The sequence below is a fragment of the Sylvia atricapilla genome, chromosome Z (assembly GCF_009819655.1).
Source record: "Sylvia atricapilla isolate bSylAtr1 chromosome Z, bSylAtr1.pri, whole genome shotgun sequence".
NCBI lineage: Eukaryota > Metazoa > Chordata > Aves > Passeriformes > Sylviidae > Sylvia > Sylvia atricapilla.
Genome location: NC_089174.1, coordinates 46,220,030 through 46,238,863, shown reverse-complemented (window position 1 = coordinate 46,238,863; position 18,834 = coordinate 46,220,030). Strand labels below are relative to the sequence as shown.

Genomic DNA, 18,834 nt, shown 5'->3' with positions numbered 1-18,834 from the left:
TGCGCCGTTCACCGTCACTGCCGCCTCTGCAGGTGGGTCCCCGACTCTGTGCCCGGAGGCACATGGTGAAAGGTGGGTGCGTGATTATCCTAAGAGATCGACCTGATAGCGTCAGGATTTTGCCGTGACTTCCCGAGAGAGTGCCACAGGCCTTGGGTTAGCTCAGAGAGCTTCTGAGGAGACAGGCGCACTGTGCCATATCCTCAGTGTGACCACCAGGTACCGGCTTATCCCGAACACTGCACGGACCCCTGCAACACTTTTTAATGTGCCAGACTCAGCTGGCAGCGTGTGGCAGTCCCTGGCAGATGGAGAGACACTGGCCCAAAGCTGCAGGCCCTTTACTGATGGCATATGGCTTTAGAAAGCTTCTCACAGAGCTCACACTTAGAGTTTGGGGTCAGCTGGTACCTTGGGAGCACTACAAACCTCCTTGGTGCACTGAATGAGGAACTTGGTAAGTAGACAGCAGCATCCAAGATGAAATAGCAGAGGAGGTTTCTTTGGCCCCTCAGCTAACACCACTTTGGTGCTGTCTGAGACATCTAGCTCATCTACATACCTTAGTCCCATCACTCACTGAGTACCAGAGGCAGCTCTGGGCTGAGCTAGCAGCTGTGACAAGACTGTGAGACTCCTTCACAAGTGAGATGCTTCAAATCAGTGTAAGGAACCAAAGAGAAAAACATACTCAAACAGCTTGGATCTGTTATTAACCAATTATTAACTCCTCAAGGCAAAGTACTATTTATCAAGAAGCTGTGTATCCCCCTTAGCAGACGTAGGCAAAGACATAAGGGGTAGAGGCCACATGAACCCTTCTAAATAATGTTTCAAACACTCTCAACTAAAGCAACAACAGGCAACATAGCAGGGAAATCACTAGAACAGTAAGAACTGTGAGTGCCAAGAGAGAGAGGCAGGAAGTGTGTCTTTAGCTGAAAGGCAATTCCATCAAGGGGAGATCACAACCAACACAGTGACCACTTCCTCACTACAGACCCCATCTCTGGTAAAAGAGGAGACTGCACATGTGATGTCATCAGAAGACCTGTCAGGACACCTCAAGTCCTTTTGGAGAAGAAAAATTATGCCTGTGAAAAGACCAGATCCACTGAATTCTTCAAGGGTGTTGAGCAGAATTTCAGAATCAGCCAGCCACTCCTATCTTCATCATCTTCATCCCTTGCTACCAGGTGCCAGCCCAGGACATCCCAGGAGACGGAGGCACTTCAGCAGATACACCACCAGAGAACTGCTGAGAACCTAATGTCTATGGATGGAGCACAGGATGGAATTTCTGTGGACACAAATTGTGGATGCTAGTGCAGCAGCTATCCTGCCTACAGGAATCGAGATGACTTCTGGTTCCCCTCAAGATCCTCACACTGTGTGCTCACATGTTCCCTATAGAGAAGTACAAGACAGATCAGGTATTGATGATACACAGATGATTTCCAGTGCTTCCTTTAACACATGTTAACAAATGTGCTCCAGCCCTGAGTAAGCTGTAGAAGATTGCATTCAGGACTGACAGGGAGATAAAGATGTCTTTGTTTAGGGTTGCTGGGGGGAAAGATTTCTTCTACCTACAGGCCTGTCCACTGTAGGCATCTGGCTGTGCTAATCATGTGCAAGCACCATTCTAGAGAACTGTTTTAGGTGCTGACAAAGTGAATGGTTTTGCTCCCCAGTCCCCTTTGCAGTCTCAAACTGGGTGGCTGGGATTGGGGTGTCCTTGGTGATTGGAATGAACACTACTCTCTGTCTTCTTCCCTGAAATATCTCAACTGGTCATCCAGCAACAAGAGCCTGGCCGAGCAACCGCTGCTGACAGCCTGTGTCCACAGAAGTGGCTTGTGGGAAAGAGCACTCCCACACAACACTCCTGCTGTGTAAAGGGCCTCCAGTAGCCAACATGTTAGTGCTTTCTGTTGAGATCAAGCAGCAGAAGTTGGAGCAGCGCGTTCTGTAACTCTCTGCCATCCCACACCATTAGGTGCCAGAAATCAGGCTGAGAGGCAGGCTGGTGTCCTACCCATATCTTTCTGGCCCACGCAAAATAATTAGAAGTGGAAAGCTACCACTCCAGCAGAGTTGGTTATGAAGGGGAACATCCATCACTGTTAATCAGAAACCACGTGCAGCATCTCAACCTGTGGCAAGCCACTGGAAGAGCAGAGCTGGCACCTGTTGTGGCTGGTCTGCATTGCAAGAGCTACATCAGCATGGCCACATTCATGGTGTCTGTGCAGCAATGATGAAGCACTCCACCCAGCTGGGCACAGCTCCCTGGGAGCAGGGTCCTGACTGGCATGGAGTGTTTGCAGAAGTGGATGAGAGGAAACAGAAGGAAATCAGAGTTCTGCATGGTGATATGCCTTGCAATCTTAGGAAAGGAATGACTGGTTTGCAGACATTACATCCTCAGGTATATTTAATTCAAGGCTAAGTTATGCCAGCACACAGCTCAGTGCATCTGCACTGAAGGGGAGACACTGCAGGAAGCACTGAACTCTGCTTTGTCTCTGCCTGCAGAGGACAAGGGGCCTGACATGTCTCTGGTAATTCTGGACGAAGATAACGTGGAGAAAACAGCTATTAGTTGTAACCAATTAGCTTCATCTTTAACAAAAACTTCACTAGTTCCCATTTTTCCTACTCTAATTATTTCCAGCCCCATGCAGTTCAGTATCACTAACTGTGCCACATGTATGGGGGTGGATGGCATGGGAGGGCACAACACTCACCAGCTTTGGGGACTGCTTTTAAAGCACCATTGACACTGGTAGTGTCATAACTGGAAGCCTTTTCAGAGTTTGTGGCATCAGCATTTCCTATCAATGTGCAAGTGCCGGTTTATGATGTTGAAAAATGTTATTGGAAAGATGCAGCAAAAAAAATCAAAAAAGCTTTGGAACTTTTCCTCCCTGCAAAATGCTGCCTATAAACAATACTTTTCTACTAACAAAATGACATTGTAAAAGAAAAAAATATAGGCATCATTTTCAACTTGGAATTGTGATGTTGGGCTGAGTACTCCTTTTTCCCAAATGATAAGGACAATAGAACAACAAAATTTTACTCTTATCAAATAAAGTAAACAATGTAGTTTTGGAGAATTATACAAAACAAGTCATGCAAAACACAACAGGATGCCAGCTTAGCTTTGCAAGGCTGACAAAGCAGAAGTTATGCAAAGCAATGGTATTGTGCTTACTCAGAATGGGGGTTGATGAACAGGCACCTAAAAAGGACCCTGGACATTGAAGACAACCCCCAGACAAGCATACAAGGACTTCCAATAAGGGTTGCAACTATGTAAAATGAACTAATACACATACATCGAGTAAGCAGGGATAGCCATTGAGTACATCATCAGTGTGTATGATAAAAACTCTCAGTTTTGAGCATTTACCCAACGCTTAAGGCATTTAGTTAGAGGAAGGATTCTCCGAGTGACCAGCACACTGCAATAAAGAATGCTGCTTTCTAATACTCAAAACTGTACTAGAAAGTTTTATCTGGCCTATTTTGGTATTACAAGGAGGCTTGAAATTTAATTCTACTTACCGTGGATATTGCTCCAAGTCTCCAAGCTTCCAACACCTTGACCCCAGAATGTGCCAGAGGTTCTTTGTCATGAAAATTAAGCTCAAAACCAGAGCAGATACTGATCCAACAGCTGGAGTCTCAAAGGCAGACTTTGCACTTCACAGGAAGTTTTCATTTAATTACAAGGAGAAATAGGGACTTCGTCCCAAAGGTAGTGGACCATGTGACCAAAGCAAACATCTGGCTGCAGCAGAGCAGAGGACCTTTCACCCCAAATGTGCCATGGTTAGGGATACACCTTCTCTTCCACTGACTAACCTGTTTTCCCCTCTGGAGACCTCCTGAAGGTGAACAGAAAGCACACAGATAATCCCATGATTTCACATTTCTGTGCAGGCCATAGCCTCTCACTGAACTCTAGGAAAGAGGTTAAATTATCTTGGATGGTATTGTATTATATCAGCTCCAGCACTGTGGCTTGGTCATGGGAAAGTGATTTGTCTTCTTGCACTTGGCATGCCCCTAGACCAAAGAGAGCTAATGTTTCATTAAGGAGCTCTTAGCACTGGGAGATGGCTGGAGAAGTCTCAGCATTTTCTCAGGCTACAAGTTAGCCCTTAAATGGGAAGAGAGTATGCCCCAGGCCTTGTCTGTGATGGTGGCAGGAGGTTGCCCAGCCTGAAACTCAGCACAGTGGTATAGCTCCTGCTACAGGGTGTATTTGCTATACACCCATGGCAAATGCTTTGCCCATTAGCTCTCACCTTCACCCTGGATGAGGAGCTCAAGCTTAGACTAAACATTAACCCAGAAACAACCTTCCAGTAGTTCCTCTTACCACAGCAGCATGCCAGAATACAGGGCTTAGCCACAGCATATGAAGCTACAGATCCTGGCAGCCCAACAACACCCAGGCCAAAAATGGGTAAAGAAGGGAAGTTTCATGGCCTCTTCTTGTTGGCAGCTCAAGGGCTTACTTAGCCAGCAGTGGCTTTATTTGTGTTTGGCACCACTCCACCAATTTATCCTCTCAAACCCTATGAACTTTTGGTGGCCACAAGATCCTGCAACAAACTGAACTACAAGTTAATGGCACATCATAGGGAAGAGGGCGGGTGTGGAAATCAAAACCATCCTTTTTAGGGTGGGAGCTGGTGTCCAAGGTTTAGGTCAAGAAAAGAGACAGAAAGCTTAATTTCACAAGTAATGTTGTGCTATAGCAAAGCTCATCAAAGACTGGTTCTGGGTAGAAAGCACACGCAGAAGGAGCTGCTGGGCTGCATAACCAGGTCAAATTGCTTCCCAGCCACAACAGTTGGCAGTGGCAGCACAAATCACTCTTGAGCACTTCAAGCAGAGGTAACCAAGAGTTTCAAAACACCCCTGGCACTAACTGATACTCACTGCAGGTTTTGCAGGGGCCCAAGGGCTTTGCATCTGGCCCAACTGCTCTTTTGTGACCTGAATTCAGCACTTTTCAGTATCACTGATGTTTGCGAAGCAGAAGGAAAGTAGATGAGGGCCCATGAGGACATGTGAGCTTGGCTCCAAGGTGCAGGTCTGTATAGGCCTTGCAGATATCCCTGCATCCACTATAGTTTGATAAAAAATGAACACATGTGACTGTTTATCAATATGACCAGAGGAAATGGTTCTCAGTAAATATATGTGAACCAAAACCAAGAGCTGAGGAAGACACGAAAGAAACTTCTAACAATCTCACATGTCCTTCCCTTGAAATTTTAATTAAAAATTATTTTCAGAATTCCCCATCAGAGTCAACACCTTGATCCTTATGCCTACTTCAGAAAAGTTTATGTACATAGACCAATGTTTATTATATACTGTAGACATATGTCATGTACATAGACCTAATGTTTATTATATACTGTAGACGTATGTCAGGCTGTGGTTTAGTCTAATAATACATGTTTCAAATGCCTTTATTAATAAATAAAATGGCAAGTCAGGAAGAAAGATTTTTAAGTTTTTGCAGAAAGCTCTAGGAAATAAAACTGTAAGTAAACTTCTAGTTTTCATGGTCTTGATTTAGAGGATAGTATCTGTAACAACAGCAAACCTCTGTGTGCACCCATGAACACAGAGGAGTATAAATAAATTAGATTAGCAATATCATCTGTGAAGAAAAACCTTCTGCCTTTTAGACTTCCCTATCTAGATGGCATAGTTTGAAAATTAGTTCTTTTTTTTTTTCTTTTTTTTTTTTTTGTAGTAGGCTTCCAGTAACATTTTCTTCTCATACCACACTTTCAATGTGTGCAGCTCTCACTGACATTCAGGGGCTCTATCCACTCTTACCAAAACTTCACTTCCATTTTGATTACTTCTTTGCTGTGTGATTGGCCTCCACAGGTCTCTCCCATCTCAGTCTTCTATAATTCATTCAAACTGGCTGACTTGTCCAGTGAAGCAGACCATATGTCTCAGGTGAATAGGCACTAGAGTCTGTCATCTTGGCTACAGCCCATGGGGCTGAGAACACTGTGGGCTATGAATGCCTCCCTCTTTCCTCTGCAAGCACTGACAACTTGAAGGGTTGAGTTATCAACCACAAGATGTTTAAAGAAGGCATAATCCACTTGGGTTCAAGGTCAGTCTGGTAACATAGAGCAGAGCCCCCATTATAGCAGGGTCTGCTATATGCTGTCAGTGCTAGCACTGCAGGCACACCCGGAGTAATGCACTGGTTAGCAGGAAAGCGGGGCAACAGGATCTGGCATAAAGAAAGGAAGTTGTATTTAACTAAACACTTGACTCATCCTGGGTCTGTGGAGGGTTATGCTGCACAGGCAGGGTATCTGGCCCAGGGGATGGGCAGGCGTGGGAGGCAGGCAGAAGGCTATCAGACCCCATTTCCAGAGGCAGATTGGCATCTCTGTGTGCTAAACCCATGGAAGCCAGCTCCTTGGTTCAGGGGACATTAATGTTTTTTTTTTTCTAAAGAATATCAAGTCTTCTTTTGTGACCTTATTCCCAGAGTTTTCAGGTTCATTACCAGCATATGCCATGGATAAAACACCTTAAATATCATGAACTCCTAAAGAAAAGCTCTTGTCCCTCCCATAACGAATGGGAGTCAGAGATAGAGATATCAATGTAAAAACCAAGCACAGGAGGACTGTAATTGTACGGCAGAGAGTGAGGCTATCAGAAAGTCCAGTCCTCCCCAGTGAATTCCTGTGACCACACTTCCCCTCTTTGGTCCATATCTTACTGACAGTTGCTACTGATGACATTCTACAAGATGGGAGGGAAGTGATGACAAACTCTCTTTTTGTCAGCTCTCTTCTTCCTCTTCACTAACAACCTCCTTCAGGTCCTGAGGTCCCTGCTCTGCTCTCTCTTTCACGTAGGCTGCCTTGATCTGTTCAAGTTCACACAGCTCTGCCTCCAGCTCTTCCCTGTGCGTTGACCGACGGTTCCTCAGCAGTTTCATGGGGAAGGGGTTTAAGTCATTGAAGGCAATGTTCATCAGCTTCCTACGACAGAAGGGAACAGCTGTGGTCAACTTATTTACTGGCTAGTAACACATGGCAACAGATACACCAAGAGCATTCTGGGACATTAAAGAGTAGGGCCTCAGACTTCAACTCTCTGAGCTTAGAAGGCACCAAACAGCAGAGTCTTAAAGGAATTCTTTCCCACACAAACGCCAACCAAAGCAATATTTCCCAGACACTAATACATCCCACCTTTTAAAGTACCAGTGTGCAGCCATCATTTAGGAGACAATGGATCAGATGCCAATTCTGATGGCCTGTCAGGGAGGAATATGATGCTGAGCTTTTCTGAACACAGAAATCTTCATCTCAGACACATGTTGCCATTCAAGGTCATGGGTTGTGCTGTGTTCCCAAACACCCCAACTACTGCTGAGACACACCTAGCAGTCAGTGGTACAAGTACCAGCTCCTGCAAGGAGGGTGACTTTATGGTTTGCTCTGCTGTAGCATTGCCTTTGCCCGAGCCCAGAAGATTTTAAGAAATGCCATGCAGGGAACGTCAAAGAGACAAACAGATTCATGTCTCACAGACCTATCATATATGCGTCTCTCTTAATAAATTAGTCACAATTATTGTTAAGCTGACCTGACAGACAAGCAAGTACAAATATGCAATGGAAACTTCTCTACAACTCAGAGTCCTACCTGCCATCCATGATCATCCTTGTGAAAAAGCGTAGGTACTGGTAGATCTCCACACTGTCATGAATTCTTAGGATTTCCTCCTCGTTGTATTTAAAAATTGCAAGAGCATAGCGAAAAATTACCTGGAAGGTTGAAAGGTATTTGAGTGGATAAAGTTTTAAGGAACTTAAGGTTCAGGCCATCCTGGCATAAAAGATGGTGTCAGGCACACAACACTGCAGTACAGACTAGATCCAGGGTTACTCCTGCACTCAAGAGTTTGTACTAGGGCAGGCCTAAAGGAGTAGAGAGCTAATCTCAAGGGAATGACCATCTGTTGTGGTTTTGAAAACAAACTAAGTAAGAGGCTCTAAGTCAGAAATAAAATGTAATGAGAAGAAAAGGAAAATAAAATAGAATAAAATAAAAGAAAATAAATACAAAAAGAAAAACCACTGACAGAGTCAGAATACAACCTGATCAGGGTGATGGAAATAGTCCAGACGAGGTGGTCTTCCTGAAACAGAAATCTTGTAGAAAGGTCTGGTAACTCCGGTCCTCTGGGAATCCAGTGGGTGAGGGCTGCTTCTACTGTCCCAAATCCCAGCTTATATCCAGGTGAGAATGCTTGGCTCTTCCCCATGGGCGGAGCATCTCACAATGGGATGATGAGTCATGGAAGAGAGCCTTAATGGCCCATTAAAGAGAGAGATAACTCCCTCCAGGAGTTATCTCTGAGTCATGCAAAAGGCATTGATGGGCCATTAACTGAAGATGGTGATAGAATACATCCTAAACTACAACCCAGGACAATCCACCCCTTATTCTATTACCATCTACAACATTCCTAAATCAATACATTCTTACAGATGAATGCATATATACATACAGAATGAAACCTTACACACTGCTCTCACTTAAAATTAAGTCTCCCTGTGGTACACAACGGGTTTCTCAATCTTTCTGCATTACCCACCAACTGTAGCCAGGTCCTTGAGCAAAGACAATCCCATGGACGGGTCTGCCTTTGCCTGAAGTGGGATTAATCCAAACACTCTTTTCTAAAATGCCCTTCATGTGTACCACAGGTACTTTGTCTCCATCCACTGTGTGTAAGGGTTCAGACTGGGCAGGACCACCTCGATTGATAGACCCTCGGGTGTTAACCATCCATGTGGCTTTGGCTAAGTTTAGTTCCCAATTCTTGAAGGTTCCCCCACCAAGTGCCTTCAGGGCAGTCTTTAATAGTCCATTGCATCGTTCAACTTTCCCGGCAGCTGGTGCATGATAAGGAATGTGGTATATTCATTCAATACCATGTTCTCTAGCCCAGGTGTTTATAAGGTTGTTCTTGAAATGGGTCCCATTGTCCGACTCAATTCTCTCAGGGGTGCCGTGTCTCCACAGGATTTGTTTTTCAAGGCCCAGGGTGGTGTTCCGGGCAGTGGCATGAGGCACAGGGTGGGTTTCCAGCCATCCAGTGGTGACTTCCACCATGGTCAGCACGTACCGCTTTCCTTGGCGTGTTTGGGGAAGGGTGATATAGTCAATTTGCCAGGCTTCCCCGTACCTGTACTTCAGCCATCGTCCACCATACCACAGAGGCTTCATTCTCTTGGCCTGTTTGATTGCAGCGCAGGTCTCACAGTTGTGGATGACCTGTGAGATGCTGTCCATAGTGAGGTCCACCTCTCGGTCACAGGCCCATCGATATGTTGCATCTCTTCCCTGATGACCAGAGGCATCATGGGCCCAACGAGCTAGGAATAATTCTCCCTTGTGCTGCCAATCTAGATCCACTTGTGATACTTTCACCTTGGCAGCTTTGTCTACCTGCTCATTGTTGCGATGCTCCTCATTAGCCCGGCTTTTGGGTATATGCGCATCCACATGTCGAACCTTCACGGTCAGCCTCTCTACTCGGGCGGCGATGTCTTGCCAAATGTCAGCGGCCCAGATGGGTTTTCCTCTGCGCTGCCAATTGGCCTTTTTCCAGCGATTCAGCCATCCCCACAGAGCATTAGCTACCATCCATGAGTCAGTGTAGAGATAGAGCCTTGGCCACTTTTCTTGTTCAGCAATTTCTAAAGCCAGCTGGACAGCTTTAAGCTCTGCAACTTGACTCGATCCACCTTGTCCCTCGGTAGCTTGTGCAACTTGTCGTGTGGGGCTCCATGCTGCAGCTTTCCATTTCCAGTTAGCTCCTACAATTCGGCAGGAGCCATCAGTGAACAGAGCATATCGTCTTTCAGTCTCCGGTAGCTCATTATATGGTGGGGCTTCCTCAGCACGTGTTACTTGCTTTTCTCCTTCTTCTTCTTCTTCAGATGATAATCCAAAAGTTTCACCTTCCGGCCAGTTCGTTATAACTTCCAGAATCCCAGGGCGATTTGGGTTTCCAATGTGGGCGCGCTGTGTAATGAGGGCAATCCATTTGCTCCATGTGGTATCGGTGGCATGATGTGTGGAAGGAACCTTTCCCTTAAATATCCACCCCAGCACTGGTAGTCGGGGTGCCAAAAGCAGCTGTGTTTCAGTGCCAATCACTTCTGAGGCGGCTTGAACTCCTTCATAGGCAGCCAAGATCTCCTTCTCTGTGGGAGTGTAGTTGGCCTCGGAGCCTCTGTAACTTCTGCTCCAGAATCCCAATGGTCGGCCTCGAGTCTCTCCAGGCACTTTCTGCCAAAGGCTCCAAGACAAACCATTGTTTCCAGCTGCGGAGTAAAGCACATTCCTCACATCTGGTCCCGTCCTGACTGGGCCCAGGGCTACTGCATGAGCAATCTCTTGCTTGATCTGAACAAAAGCTTGTTGCTGTTCAGGCCCCCAGTGGAAATCATTCTTCTTGCGGGTCACCAAGTAGAGAGGGCTCACGACCTGACTGTACTCAGGAATGTGCATCCTCCAAAAGCCTATGGCACCTAGGAAAGCTTGTATTTCCTTTTTGTTGGTAGGTGCGGACATGGCTGTGATCTTGTCGATTATCTCTGTGGGGATTTGGCAACGACCATCTTGCCATTTGACCCCTAAGAACTGGATTTCTTGAGCTGGTCCCTTAACCTTGCTTCTTTTAATGGCAAAACCAGCTTTCAGCAGAATTTGGATAATTTCCTCTCCTTTCTTGAAGACCTCCTCTGGTGTATTCCCCCATATGATGATGTCATCAATGTACTGCAGATGCTCTGGAGCCTCACCCTTTTCCAGTGCAGATTGGATCAGTGCATGGCAGATGGTGGGGCTGTGTTTCCACCCCTGGGGCAGTCGGTTCCAGGTGTACTGCACGCCCCTCCAGGTGAAGGCAAACTGAGGTCTGCACTCCGCTGCCAAAGGAATGGAGAAGAAGGCGTTGGCGATATCAATGGTTGCATACCACTTTGCTGCTTTGGACTCCAGCTCGTACTGAAGCTCTAACATGTCTGGCACAGCAGCGCTCAGTGGTGGCGTGACTTCATTCAGACCACGGTAATCCACCGTCAGTCTCCATTCTCCACTGGACTTACGCACCGGCCAAATCGGGCTGTTGAAAGGTGAACAGGCCTTACTGACCACACCTTGGCTCCCCAGTTTACGGATCATCTCATGTATGGGAATCACAGAGTCTCTGTCTGTGCGGTATTGCCGACGGTGTACTGTTGCTGTGGCAATTGGTACTTGTTGTTCTTCAACTTTCAGCAGTCCCACAGCAGAGGGGTCATCTGAGAGACCAGGCAAGGTATTCAACTGTCTGATGTCTTCTTTCATCACTGCGGCTATCCCAAAAGCCCAACGATATCTTTTTGGATCTTTGAAATATCCATTCCTGAGATAGTCTATGCTGAGGATGCATGGGGCCTCTGGGCCAGTTGTGATAGGGTGTTTCTGTTACTCGTTCCCAGTTAAACTCACTTCGGCCTCTAATACAGTCAGTTCCTGGGACCCTCCTGTTACTCCTGTAATAGAAATGGATTCTGTTCCTACATACTTTGATGGCATTATGGTACATTGGGCCCCAGTGTCAACTAATGCTGTATATTTTTGTGGGTCAGATGTGCCAGGCCATCGGGTTCACACAGTCCAGTAGATCCGATTGTCCCTTTCCTCTTCCTGGCTACAGGCAGGGCCCCCCTATTCCTGGTCATCGCATATGTTGTTCTCTTCCTGTAAATGTGTTGCTGAGGTCCCTTTAAGAGGATCAGTCATATCATCATTCCTGTACCGTCTGGAGTTCTGTGCACGAGAGACCGGAGCAACACTGATTCTAGATGAGCTTTTTGTGGTAGGTATTTCTCTTTTCAGTTCACATACCCGGGCTGCTAAGGAGGAGGTGGGTTTTCCATCCCACTTCTTCATATCTTCTCCATGCTCCCGAAGAAAAGACCAAAGGTTACCTCGGGGTGTGTATCCTCTCTCCCTGGCTGGGGGACGCCTGCTCCTAATCGCAGAGACTCTCATCGGCTCTGGTGAGATGTCGTAAATTTCTTCCTTAAGTTCTTTTTTCAGTTTCTGATGGCCTTCTTCAATTAAGTTCCTGACTTGCTCAGCCAGTCTTGTTTCCACAGATGAGACATGGGCACGAACTGGGGCGGTGACAGTGTCCTCGTAAATCCTTAGTTTATTAGCCAGGACACCCACCTTGTCCTCACCTTCTCTCCATTGCAGTGTTGCCAGGTAACATGAGTACATCTCTGGTCCAAGCCGTGCAAATCTCAACCACATCCGTGATGTGCACTGGACATCATCTGGGCTCTTAGGAAATCTCTCATCTTCTGCAAAAATGATCTCCAGCACAGCCAATTCCCTTAGGCATCGGATACCTTGTTCTATTGTGTTCCATTTTCCTTGGTGCACTAGGAGGTCTTCTTTACAAAGGTATCTGTCTTTCACACTTGTTAGCAGTCGCTGCCAGAGGCTGAGAGTTTCTTGGGTTTTTCCAATTCCCTGGTCAATGACCACATCCGGGGACAGTGATCCCAGTTGCCTGGCCTCAGTTCCATCCAGAATGGTGTCATTGGCTGCAGCATCCCAGATGCGGAGCAGCCAGGTGAGGATGGACTTGTTGGTCTGGCGGGTGAATTCCCTTCGCAGGTCAGGGAGTTCACTCAGAGATAGAGAGCGGGTGATGATCTCTGTCTCTTCAGCTGAGTGCGAAGGTCCTGCTCCATCCTCGTCAGTCGCTATGCGGACTGATTTGCTCCTTGATTTCTTCTTCTGAGTGGTGGCAACTGCTACTGGTTTAGGCTGTTCCGGTTCAGTGACGGTTTGTGTGGAGATGCTGACAGCACTTTTGGTTCCTTTCTCCTCTGTGACAGTCTGTGTAGTCGTCGATGCTATTGCTTTGCTTCTTTTTACCTCTTCTACTTCTTTAAGAACATGCTCCAACACACCATGCAGTGTTTTGATTCTAAGCATGGTGCTTAGAAAACAAAGAAAACAGAAAAAACAAAGCAGTACTAACAAGAACATCATGCTGTCCTTGGCATCCAGAGGGTACTCAATATTTTCAAAAACTGCTGTGTCATTCCTGAAAAGCTGGAAAAAAATCATTCTTTACTCCTCCCCACAGGGGCTGGGTGAGATTGTTGAGGCTCCAGACGTAGCATCCTAGACTAGAACAAGAATACAAAACTGGGTATATATTCTGAATAATGTTCATTGCCTCAGATTTTATCAAGCAATGGACATAATAGACCAGTTAAGCAATTTTAGTACCATATCCTGGTCTACGCAGGAGTATTAAGGCCGGCAGATAGTGCCCCACGTTCGGAAAAATATAGAGAGATAGGTATAAGACACATGTAAGCATGTTGGGCATCATAACAGACAGGTGTCTTCTTCAATAAAATTGTAATTTCTGACTTTTCTTATTGCCTCTGCCGCACGTTGGGCACCAAAAATATGTTGTGGTTTTGAAAACAAACCAAGTAAGAGGCTCTAAGTCAGAAATAAAATGTAATGAGAAGAAAAGGAAAATAAAATAGAATAAAATAAAATAAATACAAAAAGAAAAACCACTGACAGGGTCAGAATACAACCTGATCAGGGTGATGGAAACAGTCCAGACGAGGTTGTCTTCTTGAAGCAGAAATCTCATAGAAAGGTCTGGTAGCTCCAGTCTTCTGGGAATCCAGTGGGTGAGGGCTGCTTCTACTGTCCCAAATCCCAGCTTATATCCAGATGAGAATGCTTGGCTCCTCCCCGTGGGCAGAGCATCTTACAATGGGATGATGAGTCATGGAAGAGGGCCTTAATGGCCCATTAAAGAGAGATAACTCCCACTGGGAGTTATCTCTGAGTCATGCAAAAGGCATTGATGGGCCATTAACTGAAGATGGTGATAGAATACATCCTAAACTACAACCCAGGACACCATCCGTTAGCTAATTTGCAACCCCAGAAAATACCAGGCTCTACTTTTGTAGACCCCATAGGGATTTCACAAGGGTTCTCCAGTTCTTCCTATGCACAGGGACAATGCAGGACTCATGTTTTCAGACACTGCCTATCTTATGGCCCCTTTATCTGTAATACTCTCCATTGTGTCACAGAGCAGGAGACATCATGGCCTATCAGAGCTGTGTTGTATAGCACAGCTGCTTGCTAAAAAGTGCACAGAATCAGGGACTAAGGTCAGCCTACTAGCAGCAAGTACATAGAAAACAGGAGCTTGGGTACCAAACAGGCAGGGCAGGACAAGCGGTTCAACCTCACATATCTTTGGTAGATGTGTGTGTCCATCACCCTGTCACTATGCCACAGAGGTGGTAAAGATAGGAGGAAGGCCTAGACTGAAAGTAGCACCTTAGTTCCCTCATACAAGAAGGCATCCCACACTCGCAGGAGGATGTCGCTGACCAGGCTGTCCACAAAGGCTACCAGAAACCAGTTGAAGGTGATGAGTGAGACATCAATCCGATACTGTTCAAAATGAGCCATGAGGCGAGGCAGCTTCTCAGACAGAAAGTCTTTGAAGACTCTCTGATCTACCTAAAATTGACAAAAATGAAAACAATGACGTCAAGAGCAGTCCTGTTGTTGGAGGAGAGAAATCGTGCAATGGGACAATGCATGTCAGGGTCATCACTAGTATTGCCTTCTGGTGAACCACACCCTAGGAAGAGCAGAGGATCCTGGTCTCCCAACCCTTTGAACTCACTGAGCGGTGTACTTATATGGGGCATCCAGTGCAAGGCATGGAGCTGAAACAAGGTCAAGATACAAGCAGAGAAACGTACATTCTTCTCACTCAAAGAATCGTATTCCTTCCCAATCTCAAAGTCAGGGAGAATCTGACACATCTTCCTGTATTAGTCTTACCAGGATTTTCTGTGATACCTGCCCACGTCTGAATGACTCTACATGGCCCAGGAGGCTGAACATCTCAATTACCTCTGACTTTGCAAGTGGAACCTCATCTTCTCACTTAAGGTTTGCTTTGTAGTCTGAGTACTTCTGTGCTTTGCTTCTGGTTGTAGAGCAAAAACACAGAAATACAGTCAGTCAGATCCTTGATCTATGTTTATAAAGGTTTCATCTCAGCAGAGCTGTGCTTCCTGGAGGACAAGTGCTAAAGAGCAGAATCATTTTAAGGGCTTACCTCTGCCATATCATATTAATCCCCGAGCTATGTCAGCCCACTTAGCTGTATAGGTACAGGGGTATAAACCATGCAGGTAATATGCTTTGTCTTTAAAATTTGCAATTTTAAGTTTTCCAGCCAATTCACTTTATCAAGCTAAACCAGAAAGCATCACTTTAGATGTTCCTCTTTACAGGCGTCTTGATTAGACTTTCAGACACCAACCATGAGGTCAGAAATTCCTTCTAAAGTAGACTTTCAGCTGACAGTGTTTTCTCACCAAATGTAGGCGAGCCTCTTCAGTCTGTTGTATTTTCCTTGTCAGTCTCTACTTGTTGAGTATTGAGTGATTAAATCCCACAGCTAACACAACCTCCTCTGAATACACATTTTGCTGTCTTCAAAGTAATTTGACTGTTTCCCCAGTCTGTCAGTTGGCCTCTCCACCACCACACCACTGTCCCAGTAAATGTTAGTCAACAAATTCAATGGCATGATCAGCAACCCTTGAAGCCTCCTAGGTTGTGGGTCCACAGATAAAACCCACCCTCTTTTCTCTGAAAGAACCACACATAACAGACACACCAAGGTCACAGCCAGGCTTACCAGACTGAGCACTAATGGGTGTGGGTGGTATGGGCACACAATTACAATTTCATTAAACTATACGGAATTTGGCTTATCTCTTTGTCTGCCTGGGAGGACATAATATATCTGACACAAAACACACTGAAAATCTTGAAATGCATTGATTTTGAATCAGGTGGGTAAGTTATTCACAGCACATTTGACATTAGAAGGCCAGAATCTTTTCTGATGTGCAGAGCGCCCCAGACTGAGAACACCATGCTTAATCATGAACTGAGGCAAATACAGTGAATATAAAAATCTCAGTATTTTGATCCACATGTACATGGCACTCCAAAGAGAGTGCAGCTTCAAAAACATTACCTGAATGGCTGCAAAATGGTGCCTTCCTCATACTCAGTGTACACATACCAGAATTGCTGCTTTGCCTCTTTTAAAACTTCTTTATAATAAGTAACTGTGCAATTAATTGGCACTTTCCTTCTGACTAATCTGACTTTCATGTACCACTCAGGAGTGGTACCCTATTAGAAAATGTAGAGCTGGTGACCAGTTTTGCTGCTCTATGTGTGCTGATCCTGTGAGTGTAACAATTCTGTACTCTCAAGTCTCCAGTACCTCTGCAATGGAAGGCATTGCTAAATGGTATCACTATCCTGTGAGAAATCAAATACACAGCAGGTTGACTAGTCACTTTTAGTCTTTACTGTAATTCACTGTATGAGAGTCCAAGCAGATGTGAGGGTGCTTAGCTCACCTGTGATGTTATTAGTGTGTCACTGTAGTAGTCTGCTGGCATTAGGTTCTCTACAATATAGACTAGACACCAGAAGGCACTTTCCTCATCTTCTAGGACCAGGAGAGCAACAGCTGCCAATCTGTGATGTACAAGACATGGTGAGAGAATTCAATATTGCAGGAGGAGTCATCAACAGAGGAACTGAAGAATGCAAGACTTCTTATTGCATGTCTCCAGCTCCATCAGCATCCAAAATATCAAATGTCGCAGGACAGTAAGACAGAAGCAAGTGATCTGTTTCTGAAGGAACCACAGGGATGTGATTTTTTTTTCCCCATGTGGCTCTGTTAGAACATGTGGAACTGGTGTGACAAAGCCAGGTTTCCCAGCTAATGGAAAGTTCTGTAGATCTGCTGAAGTTAGTAGCACACAGATTTGCACTATTCCAATACAGGAAAGGTCACACAGAGGTACTCCATACTATGTGATATAGTTCATCTCTCCACACATTCTTTCCCAGCCCCGACCTCCTTCAGCTCTGACTTACTACCTTTTAGACAAACTAGAAAAAAGATACCTTATATTAAGGGTTCTCTGAAGGAAAGCTTCTATAGTTTTTCTGAAGACCATCCAAATATCATTAGGAATAAATAGCTTACACAGACCTTCCTCATGTGAAAAGGTCCAACCAGAATTTCCTTCTTACAGCTAATGCCTAGTGCTTTTTCTAATTGCCAGCACAATACTAAAAAATTCATGTTTCTAAGAAATTTAGGTTCGTCTTTCCTATAGCCTTCTTTGGGATGTGAAAGAAGCTTTTATATTCTCTGATCTTCTCTTTTCCAGACAGAACAACCATGGTTTCCTCAGCCTCTTTGTGTCATTTGCCGCAACTCCCTCACACATTAACACTTCCCACCATTTCTTCCAACTCTTCTCAGCAAAAAAGGGAATCACCAGGGTGTTCTGCTTTACTACTTTACATTACTACTTAAAAATTCAGCCCCAGCCTTGTGGTGTTATTCTGGGAGTACTTCACTCTTCCTCCTATAGCTGTTCCTTCCTATTCTGTAACTACAGAGATGCCACACAAGTGCATTCTGCTGCTTGCTGGATCCCAGTAACAACACTGGATGAAAAATAAGTCAACAAATTCAGAATTATTCAAGTAAATACCTAGAGCTAGGACAGAACTGTAGAGAGGCAAGAGGCTGAGGCTGCTTGAATCACAGCCTAGAGTACATGTCTACACCTTTTCAACGCCATCTCATGAAGAAGGAGCATACCCGGATCCTCACCTGTTCAATCCCTGGCAGTATCCAATGGCAGGATTATGCCAGGAGAATGCCAATAACACCCTCCGGAGTTTGGGTATGAGCTGGGAGGTGGGAGAGGAAAAATGCTTGTTGTTGGTCAGTGTGCGGGGCAGGTCAAGCTCAATCTGCCGGCAGGCAGGGTGCTCAGTGCTCCTGCTCTGCTCCAGCAGTCGCTGGTAGTGGCCAGGCACAGGGCTGCAGTGCTGGCTGACCATCCACCTCCACACCCGCTGCCGATGCTCCACAGGAATGCCACTTCGGATCAGGCTCTTCAGCTCTGCAGAGGGATTCAGCTCTCCAATGCTGTTCCATCTGTCACGGAGGGGCTTCTCAACTATTTCCTGGCTCCGCAGTTTGTTGGACTTTATCTCAAGGGCTTGGATTTTGGCCAGGAGTTTCCAGTCCTCAATTTCATAGTCAGGTACAGTCATAAACCCATACTCATCATACTCACTGGAGAAACACAAGGCAGTGTTTAGTTCAAGACAGTGCTGGTGCCTGTGTCAAGGACACTTACTGCTTGGGGTCATGCCAGCTACAGCCTGCCAGACTCACGTCACCCATACCAGAGCACAAGTATTTGTGGGCATGCACACCCCACCCCCATCCCTTTCCAGGCTGCACTGAGATCTGAGAAATGCTCGTTAGGCCTCAACTTCACTTTGTTGTGCTGTCGCTTAATATTAAATCTGGGTATTGCTGATACCCTTGCTAGTGATTTTTTTAAAGTAATCTCAAACATTCCTTGGCAACAGTACTCCTCCTTCACTTCTCTGGCAGTTGCATGTGCCTGCCTCAGAGCCTGCCTCAGAGCCTTGAAGACAAACAAGAGCCTGCAGCATGGGCATACACACACCAACTCAAGCCTAACTTTGCTCTGAGCTGCAGACCAACCTCATCAGACCACCCTAAAGAAATTCCGAGCTCAGCCTC

The 18,834-nt window shown here is 45.7% G+C and overlaps 2 protein-coding genes across 7 annotated transcripts in view; both read right to left on the bottom strand.

Moving 5' to 3' along the window:
• Window positions 1–7,778, bottom strand: part of CORO2A (coronin 2A) — a 63,453-nt gene extending 55,675 nt beyond the window's left edge. The window contains exon 1 of the mRNA XM_066338957.1: window positions 7,725–7,778. The gene's annotated coding sequence lies outside the window, so the exon portion shown is untranslated. The remainder of the gene's footprint in view (window positions 1–7,724) is intronic.
• TBC1D2 (TBC1 domain family member 2) overlaps window positions 3,067–18,834 on the bottom strand; it is a 34,274-nt gene continuing 18,506 nt past the window's right edge. For 3 of the 6 annotated variants that reach the window (XM_066338951.1, XM_066338955.1, XM_066338954.1), the window contains 5 exons: window positions 17,884–18,354; window positions 16,604–16,724; window positions 14,481–14,666; window positions 7,725–7,846; window positions 5,280–7,055 (listed from right to left, as the gene is read on the bottom strand). In XM_066338951.1, the coding sequence (XP_066195048.1) occupies window positions 6,854–7,055; window positions 7,725–7,846; window positions 14,481–14,666; window positions 16,604–16,724; window positions 17,884–18,354 (1,102 nt within the window). In that variant the 3' untranslated portion in view covers window positions 5,280–6,853. Of the gene's footprint in view, window positions 5,148–5,279; window positions 7,056–7,268; window positions 7,334–7,724; window positions 7,847–14,480; window positions 14,667–16,603; window positions 16,725–17,883; window positions 18,355–18,834 lie in introns of those variants that run through there. The other 3 variants (XM_066338952.1, XM_066338953.1, XM_066338956.1) reach the window with 3 other exon arrangements.